The following is a 13,191-nucleotide window of genomic DNA, read 5'->3' on the forward strand; positions in this document are numbered from 1 at the left end:
AGGCAAGAGATCAAGAAGTCTGGATGACAAATCAAAACTTAGTTTATCAGTTTTATAATAAAATATTAAAAAACTGAGAGATAGAAAACTGTTGAGTTTAGCAACAGCTTCTCTCTAAATCAGCCAGTGATATCATGGATGTTTAAAACCTGGAAACAGTTGGTGGAAAGTACTGTTTAAGTCTTAATAGTGCACTATCAATTTCCATACTGTAGTCAATTTAGACCAGTGTTGTTCGAACTTGGCAACTTTAAGACGTGTGGACTTCAACTCCCAGAGTTCCCTAAGCAGCACACATTGGCTGGGGAGTTCTGGGAGTTGGAGTCCACATATTTTAAAATTAACAAGTTTGAAAAACACTGATTGAGACAAACAAGTTTCCTTCAAGAAAATTATACTTGAACCTTCTGTGCAGGCAAATCCTGCCTCACCGATTTTTTAGAATAATTTAAAGGAAATCCACGGATATAAGCATTTGATACGAATGACATGGAACGAGTTTCAATCAATCAAAAAAATTCCAGAAAAGTAGCCTATAAATTTCGAGCAGCAAAAGGAGCAGAGGCTTGAGACTCCGTAAATAACTTGATTATGGCGTGAACTTTCAACACAGGCTCGTCCCAGGAAGAAGAGAAAGAATCCTACATGTTCTTTCCTCGATTCTTCCCAAAAAAATCTAAACTTGAAATTCCGATTCCCAATCCCTTCGTCCCGCCCCTAGAGGCTAGAAGCGGTAGCGCACCCGCTGGAAAAAACAGACGAATGAACTTCCGCCCTCCGATGGGCAAAGTGCCTCCGCAACTTCCGGCTCCGCACACCGTTCTCGTCATTGGAGGGAGGTCGCGCGATGCCTGCCTTTCCCCACCCGCCGAGCAACGATTGGGCGAGGCCCATGACTCGCAGATAACCATTGGTCGAGAAAAATCTCGCGACGTTTGGAGCCCTGGGAGGAGCGGGTGGGGAGCCCCGTGCGTTCTTTTTCCTGCCTGGGAGCGCTGAGGCGGTAGCACGGTGAGCGAGGTGGCGGGTCGTGGCCAGGCCTGGGGCTCGGCTGACCCCAGTGGGGCCGACTCCGGGTCCCCCAATTTTTCTGGGTGCTCTGGCCCGGCCTCCCTTGGGTCTGGCCTTTCGGGCAGGGCAAGGCCATGTGGCGGGAAGGAAGGAACCAGCTTTGGTGGAATAAGCGGGTGGCTGCCTAGAAATGAGAAAATATACGTTGGGAGACTAAATAAAACAGTTGTTTGACTGGATTTATTGTACATGTATTTTATGTTTCAGCGTAACTGCAAGGAAAGAAGATAAACTTTTTGCATATTTTTTATGGATTAAAATTTTTAATATTATTACTGGTATTTATCGTTTTTTAAAATCTTGGAAAGCTTATTATCTTAAATATTACCACTGTACCTTGCAGTCATTTCTTCTAAGCATTTGCTTAGAAGAAAGTGGCATTTATATCCATTTACAGTATTCTTAGCTGTCTGGATCAATTGCTGTTCCTTAAAAAGCTAACAAAGCAAAGTTTATATTTCTGCTTAAAAAGTTATGTGGTAAAAAAGATATTTACAGAAATTGAAACCAGAAATGGAGAGAGTCTGACCTGGAGATTTTGTAACACAGTTACTGACATCCATATATTTTATGATGCAGTTCTTTGCTTGTCCTTGGGAAGGAATAGGAATGGGTGTGATTTTTGATAATGGTGACAATAATATGATTGCTGTAGAGTATAACCTAAACAAAAAAGACCCTGTTCTATACTCATTTTACAGGTATTAACACTTAGAGTGATCCTTACCTGTCAACTCACAGTGTAGTAGAAATCATGCAAATAATTGTTCCAATTATTCATTCCAATAATGGTGATTGTAGGAATCAGGATTGCAACCATTGAATAATCCTTGGTTGTCTGTCCAAAATACATGTCCCTTTTCCTTTGAAGGCAGTTGCCTCAAAGTGGAGTTTCTGGGAAAAGCAAACTTGGATTTCTTTTCCAGACCTTGGATGGAACAAGAGTTTTTTCCTACCATGGATTCTGCTGACAATGGGGCTGTCTGTTTTTGTTTGATTGCTCCAGTTGTTATTACTTGTATACTGTACTATTTATTGGGGATGTTTTATTCCTGCTGTTAACTGCCAGGGGTCCTTGGGAATTATAATGGTAATATAATTTATAAACAGGTAATAAACAAATGAATAAATAAGCGAGGGGTCCTCTCCTGGCCAGCCATAGAAGTGTGCCCTCCCTTCAGCGGTGGTTGAACACTTCCCAGGAGTATGAAACTACAATTAATTTTTCTAAATTGGTGGAATTACATATTGTTTACCCTTCTGCAGATGCCTGGAGTAACTGTAAAAGACGTCAACCAGCAGGAGTTTGTACGGGCCCTTGCAGCCTTTCTCAAAAAGTAAGTTGTGTGAAAAATTAATTAGCACATAAGGATTGGACTTTTGATGTAGTGAGTTGTACTTTTCCAAAAGATAGCGCTATCTTCTGACTGTGTGTTAATCTATAAAGCATTCTTCATTAGCATATTTTGATGGATTTTAATGGAAAATACACTCAAATACAAGAAAAAGCTCCCTTTTCAATAGCAGTAATTCAGGAAATAGAGCTGGCTGTTACAGACTATAATTCCTGTAAATCCCAGCTAGGAGATGATCAGGCACTTATAGCACCATACTACTTTGGTTGCATAAGAACATAATAAATAGTTTGAAGGAAAGCATATTTCTTCTCACCTGAATCAGCTTTATCAGTGGTTAAAAGTATATTTCCACGAAACCAATTGTGCCAGAATGGAGATGGAGTGCAAATGTAAGTTTGTGCCCCATTAAAATGCTGTGGGGTTAGTAGATAGATTGTGTCAAACAAAAATTTGGTTTTTATAAATTTGATTTTCTAAACAAAAATGTCTTTAGGGATTGTGTAGAGGTGTGCCCAGTATGAAAATTCCCCTTCGTAGCTCCCAGCGTGAGATATCCTACCCCTTCTGTCTGTGCCTCCAGTCTTTCCAGCACCTTCCATCCCTCCCTTTCCTGCCTCTCAGTCACCATTGCTGATGTCCCAGAATGACATATCCCGTCACTCGCAAATCTCTGCAGTTCTTTCCCTCTCTTCAGTTCCCACTGTCAATTCTCAGTACAGCATATTCCATCAATCTACCCCCCATCTTCCCAGGGCCTGCCTTCCTTGCTTCTCCTTAACTGCTAATGCTCTTGACATTTTCCTGCCCTTCATCTCCCACTAACACTTCTTCCCAGAACAGTCACATTTCAGTCTAGAAGTTGAAATTGAGTCCTGTTTCATTTTGGTATCTGGATCAAACACACATGCTTCATTTTGGAGAAGAACCACCAAAAACCAGCTGTTCCATGTGTAGAATAGTTGATGTACAAATTGCTTTGCACATCTCTAATATATTGATAGCTGCCTAAAGTACTTTCTGGATAGTAATGGGGTACAAATCGCATATATGTGTGTAAATCAATTATTTGAGCATTTGAGAAATAGTGATGCAGTAAGCTTTATAGTTAAACAGACATTTAAACCAAAGCATCTTCTATTTGTTAAAAACTCGGGTCTCTTAGCTGTGTATTGACATCGGCATTTCAGACCACAAAGCATTGTCTATACAGGTAGTCTTCATTTAACAACCACAATAGGGACTGGAAAATTGGTTGTTTAGTGGGGTGGTCATTGCGCTAGTCACCATGTGACTGGACCCAATTTTATGACCATTTTTACTATGGTCCGGCCAAAAATATCCATTGCGGAAGCTGGATTCGCTTAATGACCACGTTATTTGCTTAACGACTGTTAAAAAGGTCTCAAATCACGATCACATGACTGCAGGGGTTGGTGCGACGATTTGTGACAGTCATAAGTGCAAGTACAGGTCATAAAGCACTTTTTCCAAGGCCATCATAACTTTGAATTGTCATTAAATGAACCATCGTTGAACAAGGGCTACCTGTAGCTGAGATTTGATTGGTCAATGTGGAAGGTGCCACACAAGTTGAGTAATTCAAATAAAAAATCCTACCTTAGAACAGAAATGTTATTTTCTTTTCTCCCAAGTAGTACCTACTTTAGTGCATCTGTGCATCAATTAAACAGATGTTTTCCCTTTCACTTATTTTATGCAAATACTTGGATTAATCACTTGCATAAGCTGACTTAAAGTAATTTTTTTTTATTAGACAACAGCATACTGATATTAGTACAGAAGTGCTGTTAGAGCAAGTTACTTTGGGCTTTGTTGAAGTGGGAATTCAGTTCAGAATTAATTTAGGCTGCTGGGGAAATGTGCAACTGATCTTTGAATCAAGTAGTTTTAAATCTGATGGGTAGGAAGGAAAAATGTTTTCTTTATAGAAGGAACTTAGATGAATTTGAGAAGATCCACAGAAAGCAAAAGTTATATCTTGGCTGAAGTAAAATTGCTGCTTTTTGTTTGTATGGTTGTAATCAACAGCATTCCGCAGTGCTTTGGAAATAATTTGAAGAAAGTACTTCAGAGCACATACTGTATCTCTCTGCAACTCTTTAAAGCAGTCCTCTGCAGTCCCTATGTAATCCCAGAAAAGACATGGCTGCTTGAAAGAGTTACTGACAATGTTGTGTTTGCATCCCATTAGCTTTGAACCACCTTCTTGGAAACGACTAGGCAGCAGTTCACAGTCCTTGTAACTGATACTTGAATTGTTTCGCAGGTCAGGTAAATTGAAGGTACCTGAATGGGTGGACACAGTCAAACTTGCCAAGCACAAAGAGTTGGCTCCATATGATGAGAACTGGTTTTATACTAGAGCTGGTAAGGAATGAAGTAATTTCACTGCATTGCTGATTGTAATGTAATTTTTCCACAATATGTTCTTTGTGTAAGAAGGCCAAGAGGAATGTTGTTATTGAAGTTACTCATAGGTAGACAGTGCAATGTGCTTCTGGTTAGTACCTATGGATGAAAATAGGTTCATCATCCTAAGAAGCTTACAGTGGGAGGGAAAGGCAAGTAGAATGAGAGATGAAAATGGGCAAATGTAATAAACATTCATGGCTTAGTTTCAGTAGCTGGTTAACATGCAATGCCAGGCCATACTGTAATTTGTTTGGTTTTGGCTAAGCATGGTATGCAAATCCAGCTGTTGTAGGTTTTAAAATATGATTTGGTCTGAGGCTTAGCACTTTGTATGGACCTATGGCACAGTGTCTTGTTCAAAACTGCTTTTATTGTTTTATATATGTGAACTGCCCAGAGTCTATGGGAATGGATGGCTATAATACATTTAAATTAATAAAATAAAAATAAACCATGATTGTGGTCCAAATCATGGCTTACTGCAATGGCTGAATTCATCTAGTACATCATCCATCCTATAAAATGAACCCGTGCCGCTCACAATATTGCAGAGGAGAGTTGCTAAGGCTGTTTGCAGGGCTGATGCTCTGTAGTGTTTTGGTGCATTCGAGTTAGTATTGATTCCTGGTGACTGTCTGGACAAGTCCCTGCAGTTTTCTTGGCAAGAAGTGGTTTGCCATTGCCTCCTTCTTAAGGCTGAGAGAGAGTGATTGGCCCAAGGTCACCCAGCTGGCTTTGTGCCTAAGGTAGAATTAGAGCTCAGGGTCTCCTGGTTTCTAGCCTGGTGCCTTAATCACTACACCAAACTGGTTTTAGTGTTAGCCTTTACTTGTGTTGAGCAAGAGCACAGCTTGGTTTACATACTGTTGCTGGAATAAGTCTACAGATGAGGCTTTGGGAGAAACTCCACTGGACAGAATGCTGCAGTTCCTACTTTCCTAATCCAACCGCTGAGATTTTGGGAGCCTAATCCAACCTCTGAGATCTGACTTACAATGACACTGCAAGATTTGAAGCAGCTGTTAACTGTTAAAGGAGAGTATGTCTTTTTGGACAATGGACAGTCCCATATGTCATCTTCTCAGCTGTCCTAGTCTTGTTTTTGGCCCAGGTTTGTGTGTGCACTGGAGGGGACATACTATGAAAGAACAGAAAGAATCCTTTCTCATTTTCCCAGGTAATAGCTTTCAGCACCAGGTATATACAAAGTGGAGACTGCAGGTTTACAGTAAGCTTTCTGTGGTTAGCAACTGGAGAGTTTGCTAATGTTGTTAATAAATAAGATATTGGCTTCTGTACACATAATTACAAAGCTTTTACACCTTGGGGACCAATCAGAAACACAGATGCTGTGTTGCACAGGTATTTAATATGTCTCATTAAAAGCTTCGGTTATTCTAAAATATCTTCATTGCTTGTTTTTCCATCAGCCCTTTAATCTGTTACAGATTGCTGTTAGATACTTTGCCCCCCATCATCCATGTTGAGTGAAAGTGCTGCTAGCCAGTATGGAAATAATTTTTCCACAGGTCTCAAAATGCTTTGCATTTGATTTGCCTGCCTGTAAATGGGATGCAAGCAACTGCTTGGCTGTGTATCAATAGCCTGTCCTGACTTTGGCTCCCTCCACCTCACCCTACAGAAGATAGCTTTGTTCTTGACTTCAGAGGGCTCTGCGGCAGTTGGAGAGCCTTAGAGATGTTCTGCATAGAGATCTTGATCTATTATTTCACAGGGAATTTGAATGCCTTCTCCGATATGCACATCTGTTTGTATTCATAGTAAATGACAACGAACCAATATTCTTGCTTTTCAAATGGCCCTCTGCTGTGGCTAGAGTTTTGTAGATGCCCTGAAGTCCGAAGCATGCCTTTCCTTTTCATTACTGCTATCGTGATGGCTGTTAAGTGTGGTATTCCCAGTTGCTGGTGTCCTGTTGTAACTGTTCTAGTGAAATGTAAGGTAGAGAAGCAGACTTCTGACTTGCAGGAATATAGCCTCAGGGTTTCTCCTTTCATCTGTGCCTGCAGAGTAGCCTCAAAGGAGAAGGCAGGTGGTGCGTATAAAAGCTGTCTGCTGATGAATAGCAGCCATGCTGTTTCTGCAGAACCCAGTTCTAGGTGCAAATTAAGCATTTTAATGCAGTTTGCTTGTTTGTTTCCAAGCGATGTTGTGCTAATACTTCTTCAGTTAGGTGGTATTGGGCTGACAGCAGTTGAAGGTACTGTGCTCATTAATTTTAATTACTTTCATTAGGGCCTTTCATTGAAGAAGGATAATTTACTCAGGTGTGCGACAGCTTGGCATAAACTGAAAGTTCAGGGAACTTGCGTTTAGCAGTCTTAGGTATGAGAAGATGGGCTGGGCTATTTCGAAGATGTTGCTTTGGCCTGGGCATTATGTGGTTCACATTAATAGATTCAACCAGGGTGGTAGGTTTGTGGGGGGGGGAGCCCTCAGAAAAAAGGCAATGGCAAACTACTTCTGAATTGTTACCAAGAAAACTGTAGTCATAAGCCATCAGGCTTGATTCTAAGGCATTTTTAAGGAAAAGATAAGATATCCTTTGAGTCCTGTGAAATTTTGAATGTGGTTCAGTTTTCCTTGTGCCAGAATGCTGTGGTTGAAATTGCCAGGTAGGAGGGTCATAAAGCAATGGCTTCCTTTGTTTGCAGCATCCACAGCCCGCCACCTTTATCTTCGGGGTGGTGCCGGAGTCGGCTCCATGACCAAGATCTATGGGGGGCGCCAGCGCAATGGTGTGATGCCCAGTCACTTCAGCCGGGGCTCCAAGAGTGTTGCCAGGAGGGTGCTCCAGGCTTTGGAAGGGCTCAAGATGGTGGAGAAGGACCAGGATGGGTGAGTTGCAGAAAACGTGGGAGCCTAAGTAAATGGTTGCATATCGTGGCAGGCTTGCAGGGGCATAATTGTTGATTGTGTATTAATGCTGGGTTTGACAACAAATTGGATACATCTGTGTGAACCTGCTTATAAAGACCATATTGGAACCTCTGTGTTCAGAGGCAATATGAATTGCTGGACAATTACAGAAGGGATCTTTTGTCTTCCTGCCCCACATGAGGGTTTCCAAAGACTGTCCAAACAATACTGGAGTATTATAGCCAAGTCGCAAAATATCCTTACCTATGTTAAGAGTATGTTTTCCTGTGGTAGAATGACTTTTCTTGAATACTTGCAGTGCCTGTGTGGATACCCTTGGAAGATAATCTTAGATTCAGATGAGCTCCATCTTAATGAACAGGGGCAAACCTGTTATGGGGATTCTGTGGCACTTCTGTGTTGTTGAACTGTAGCTCCTTGCATCCTTCACCATTGACCATGCTGGCTATAATTGCTGAGGGTTACAATTAAGCAATACCTACACAGCCACTGTTTTCCCAAGACAGTGCTAAAGCTTTGGGAATCTTCAAAGATTCATACAGGCTGTATGGAAAGTTATATTCTCTGAAGAATGATCTTTTTTTAAAAGTTTTTTTTTTATCCCGCCTTTATTATTTTTATAAATAACCCAAAATGGCAAACATACCTAATACTCCTTCCTCTTCCTATTTTCCCCACAACAACAGCCCTGTGAGGTGAGTTGGGCTGAGAGAGAGTGACTGGCTCAGTCACCCAGCTGGCCTTCATACCTGAGGCAGGACTAGAACTCACCGTCTCCTGGTTTCTAGCCTGGTGCCTTCACCACTAGACCAAACTGGGTCAATCTAGGATTACAAATAGTGATTTGGAGATCATGTGGTATGCACATAGTGCCTATTGCAAAAACTTTAAATCAAATCTTTTCCTATGATAATACATTAGCTTTAAGATATTCTTAGCAGACGTAATATGCATGACCACATATTTCAACTCACATTTTCCCTTTTGAATTGTGATCTCTGCACAGCTGTAGTTGTCGTAACCAAAATCAGGAACATTTCACAATGCATGTTAGCAGTGTCATTTTAGAAAATGCTGATCTTTGTCATTGGTTTCTTTCAGAGGTCGCAAACTTACTCCTCAGGGACAGAGAGATCTGGACAGGATTGCTGGACAGGTAACATTTACAATTGCATAAGGAGAAATTTGACAAGAGGCTTGGTGTTACTGCAGTAGACTATTGTTACTAGAATCTTCTGGCCCCTTAATGCAGATTTAGAAATAATAGCTTTTTTGTAGCATTTAAAATGGCCTTCCAGAAACCTGACTAGCCATCTTTCTCTTCCCCTTTTTAAAATCACAAATAACCTAGTCATTTATAGGCAGACTGAATACAGAGATATCTATATTTTGCATAGAATGGATCCATGGTGCATTCTCATTAATGACAATCATGTATTGATGTTATTCTGTAAATGACATCATTATGTAAATAATGTCAATTGTCACGGGTGAATACTCTCCAATTTAATGGACTTTCATTAATAATAGACGTGCTTCCCATTAATCCATTAAAATGAGTTTTCACTATATTGGAAGTTTTATTAAGTTAAATCAGTTGCATATGATGTAAATTTTTACTTAGGAAATCCTGCATTTAGGCACAGGTGTCTGCAGATTGTGTCAATTTTTTTTCTTGTCTTAAAAAACAGCAAAGAAAAAAATAAAAGGTAGCAAAGGGGAAAATGCAAAAACAATACAACGAGAATTACATAAAGGCTTCTCATACATGTATGCATATATATAAAATGTTACACTGCAGTTTTACTAGAGAATGACCATATTCATCAGGTCTTCAGTCTGCTTAGTAACGGGGGCCATAAATTGTGGTGCCTTGATGCAGACATGATCCTTACATACTTGCATCCAATACAGGTACATAAGTTGCAGGTTTTGCGTCATGACATTTCCTCGTAGACCTTTCCAAAAAAAAAAAAAATTGTTTTTAACTCTTGCCTTGTTTTCCTCTCCCCTTACCGCCATGCTACATCCATGTATTATATTACAGGATGGAGTGAAATAGATCCCTGTACAGGTAGTCCTTGACTTATGGCCATTTGTTTAGCAATTGTTCGAAGTTACGATGGCGCTGAAAAAAGTGACTTACAACTGGTCCTTGCAGTTACGACCATCACAGCGTCTGTGTGGTCATGTGATCTGAATTTGGGCACTTGGCAACCAGCATGTATTTATGGCAGTTGCAGCATCCGGGGGTTACATGATCACCATTTGCGACCTTCCCAGCTGGCTTCCTACAAGCAAAATCAGTGGGGAACTGCGTAATTCACTTAGTGACTGCAGTGATTCACTTAATGACCGCTGCAAAAAAGTCATAAAATTGGGTGCGGTCACAAGATGCCTTGCTTAATGACCGCACCGCTTAATGGTGAATTTTCTGGTCCTAGTTGTGGTTGTAAGTCGAGGACTACCTGTACTTTTCATTTAGACAAGGCAGGAGATGGGGATAGGAGAAGGAATTCTTGAAATTAATCTTGATACATTTCTTCATTCACCTTGATTTAAAGCAGGGCTAGGCTATTTGGATATTCATCAGGTTTTTTGGAGTACACATTCTACGGGTTATTTTTTTTTAACCATCAGAAGATGACTGGAGCTCTTGGGAAGTTGAAATCAATTACACTTGAAGGGCATCAGATTGACTTCCCCGAAAGGATTGCACAGCCTTGCTTTAAATGCTTTGTAAATGAAAGCAAAATAGATGATAAATGAGCCAGAATCAGCAACTTGTAGGAATATTTCCACAGAACCTTTGCTGGGGCCTAAATGAACCCCTGAAGACCCCACTCTATGAATCTCATTAGAAAGAGCTGTATATTTCACCATAGTTTTGCTCTTAAAACTTGTACTTGATCATCTACCCCCAATAAAACTGTTTTAACAGCCCCACTGCCATTAGATAAAGTGCTGAGGTGATAGCACATTAACCAGCTCTGTGCTGTCATTTACAATGTACGGTTGGTGAGTTATTTCTTGCAAATTATTCCCTTTACAATTGCATGGAGCATGTCCAAACAAAAACCAGAATGAAAGATCAAAGATCTCTCACACTTAACAGATTTTTCTCACTGCTAACTGTTGAGCTCAAATGTGAATCAAGTCAAGTATCTTGACACTTTCTCGATCACTCCTGAAAATAATTGCAGCAGCCCGTATAAAGAAGGGCTACTGTTGGCTCTTTTAGTGGACATGGCAAATGAGCATTTGCAGGAACGCGAGAAAGAATGTTTATGTGTCCTAAGGAAGCATGCCTTTCTCTCCAGTATGATTCACATGTAACACAAAGCCATGATGCAGTTTGTTCAACAAAGAATATGATTCAGATCCTGGCTTTGAGCTATGTGTGAAGCAATATGCATAGTTAAACTCTTTCATCTATCCCGATAAATTACGTTGCAAGCTAGTGGGTGATGACCATGTGTTAGTAAAATCTTTGAGGCCTGTGACAGGGCTGTGCATCTTTTCTATTTTCCCTGCAGTAAATTGCCTGGAATGCAATGTTTGTGACCTTTTGTCAAAAGCAAGGGGACATAAAAAGCAGATCAGAATTAAAGCATTCATGCTATAGGTGTGTGGTATTTGAATTAAGGCAGTGTTCTTAATGGGAGAAATGACCCTCTGAATACTGGGAAGTTGTACACATGTTTTTATACTTGTTTATAAGTTATTTTAATATTACCTTTTTTTCCTCTTTTTCTTTCCTAGGTGGCAGCTGCGAGCAAGAAACATTAAAAAGGAATTCAGTTTAAAAATAAAGTTCTTTATTTACTGATACTGGATACTTTCTTTTTCCTGAAAGTTTATTTAGCCATTGTTCCTTACTGTCATTCTTTTGTATAATTAAGGCTTAATTATAAATGGCCTTCCTCTGTTTAAATATTTATTTGACACCACAAGGACAAGAAAGTTTAAATTGAGAATTCAGAATAATTTTTTTTTTTTTGGCTGAACTCTCCATACTTAGACAAACAATTGCCGCTTTACGTGAGCATGCTGCCACTCTTTTTAAAATACTGCATGCTTAGTGGCATCCTGTGAGCTGAGCACTCTTCTGATAGGCTAGTGCTGCAATCTTTAATTGGTAGATTAACAAATAAATCGTTTGCAAGGCAATCTTAACTGGAGAGGGCAAATTCTAATTGAAACTCTGGCTTAAAAGATTTCTGTTTTTAAAGGCTACTTTCAAAAGGACCTGAAAAATAAATCTGGTCTTTCTGTGCTCAAGCAGATAGGTCGGTATCTTCTTACCTCCCATCTGCAAATATATACATTGATTAGGAAGTAGAAGACTAGGAACTTTTTAGCTGAGAATCATATTTCAGATGGTTCTGTAATATTGCTCTGTATGGAAAGCTGATACCTAAACCTCTCTATTAAATCGTTACCAAATGGGATCTCTCCTTCACAGTGCAGTTTTGATTTTTGAATACAATTTTGTTTGAATTGTATCTTTGCTTCAGGAAAAAAAAATCCCTTTTGCCAGTGGCTTCTGTATCACCCACTGTGACAGCTACTTTCGAGTTCTTTCTGACTGCAGCAGTTTTATCATCCCTCTTTTCTGCTTGCATAACTTTGGTTTGTCAGCTGTTTTTAAAAATGGGGACAGAGGGACTCTAAATGCCATCAATTTCACCTTGTGCTCTTGCCTCACTCTCTCCCTAAATGCGGTGCATTTGTATATTCATAGTATAAACTTGCTACTGATGTGGAGGACATTGTGGATAGGGTGCTGTTTTGGAATTAAAAATGAGCAGTTTCATTTTTCCTCAGTGGTCCTATTGGTATTCCAAGGGAAAATATTGGCTTTCTGTATCTGTTTTCATATCCCATCTTTACAGAGCAGCTCTGGAGCTGGCTCTTTCAAAGAAAATAAATTACCCTCCCTTGGAGGCTGCATGAGGGGTGAGTTAACCCCAGGGGCTTCCCCCCCCCCAAGTTTATGAATGATTTAAAACATCTGATTCTGGAATCAAACTGCCTTTTCAGTCTTAACTGGAGCTTTGAGGATGGTGCTGAAACCCCAGAGTGTTCTCGTAGCTTGATGCTAATGCTCACTTTTGGAATCTCTCTCAGGCGCTCAGCACTTTACAAACTCAATTAAGAATTTGTGCCACTCCTGGGAAAACGGAGGTATCTCAAGATGCTGTGCGGTAGAGATGAGGACATTTGGCGTAATTGGGTCATGTACACAAAACGTACCTGTATAGGTCAATGTTGCATTGAGGGGGACCAACATTACCAGGGTAATCTTCATTTTTCTTAAGCAGTTTCTACATTTTTGAATTGTAATGTTTTTAATAAGCAAAAAAGAAAAGTATATACTTTTTTCAGTCTCTTAGAGCAGTGTTTCTCAGCCTTGGCAACTTTTAAG

At 40.1% G+C, this 13,191-nt stretch overlaps 1 protein-coding gene across 1 annotated transcript; it reads left to right on the forward strand.

Moving 5' to 3' along the window:
• Positions 1-927: 927 nt before the first annotated feature.
• On the forward strand, positions 928-11,599 carry RPS19 (ribosomal protein S19). The gene is made up of 6 exons (XM_007427268.4): positions 928-1,011; positions 2,338-2,408; positions 4,717-4,817; positions 7,538-7,721; positions 8,865-8,919; positions 11,526-11,599. The coding sequence occupies exons 2-6, from the start codon at positions 2,338-2,340 to the stop codon at positions 11,550-11,552; spliced, it is 438 nt and encodes a 145-aa protein (XP_007427330.1). The 5' UTR covers positions 928-1,011; the 3' UTR covers positions 11,553-11,599.
• The last annotated feature ends 1,592 nt before the right edge of the window (positions 11,600-13,191 follow it).

The sequence above is a fragment of the Python bivittatus genome, unplaced genomic scaffold (assembly GCF_059951505.1).
Source record: "Python bivittatus isolate LINGU-HERP-01145 unplaced genomic scaffold, Pbiv_v1 ctg000310_np1212, whole genome shotgun sequence".
NCBI classification, from domain to species: domain Eukaryota; kingdom Metazoa; phylum Chordata; class Lepidosauria; order Squamata; family Pythonidae; genus Python; species Python bivittatus.

Coding starts and splice junctions, on each gene's coding strand:
- RPS19 (XM_007427268.4), top strand. CDS start 2,338: ATGCCTGGAGTAACTGTAAAAGACGTCAACCAGCAGGAGTTTGTACGG. Junction 7,722..8,864: donor GTGGAGAAGGACCAGGATGG/GTGAGTTGCAGA, acceptor GGTTTCTTTCAG/AGGTCGCAAACTTACTCCTC. Junction 8,920..11,525: donor TGGACAGGATTGCTGGACAG/GTAACATTTACA, acceptor TTTCTTTCCTAG/GTGGCAGCTGCGAGCAAGAA.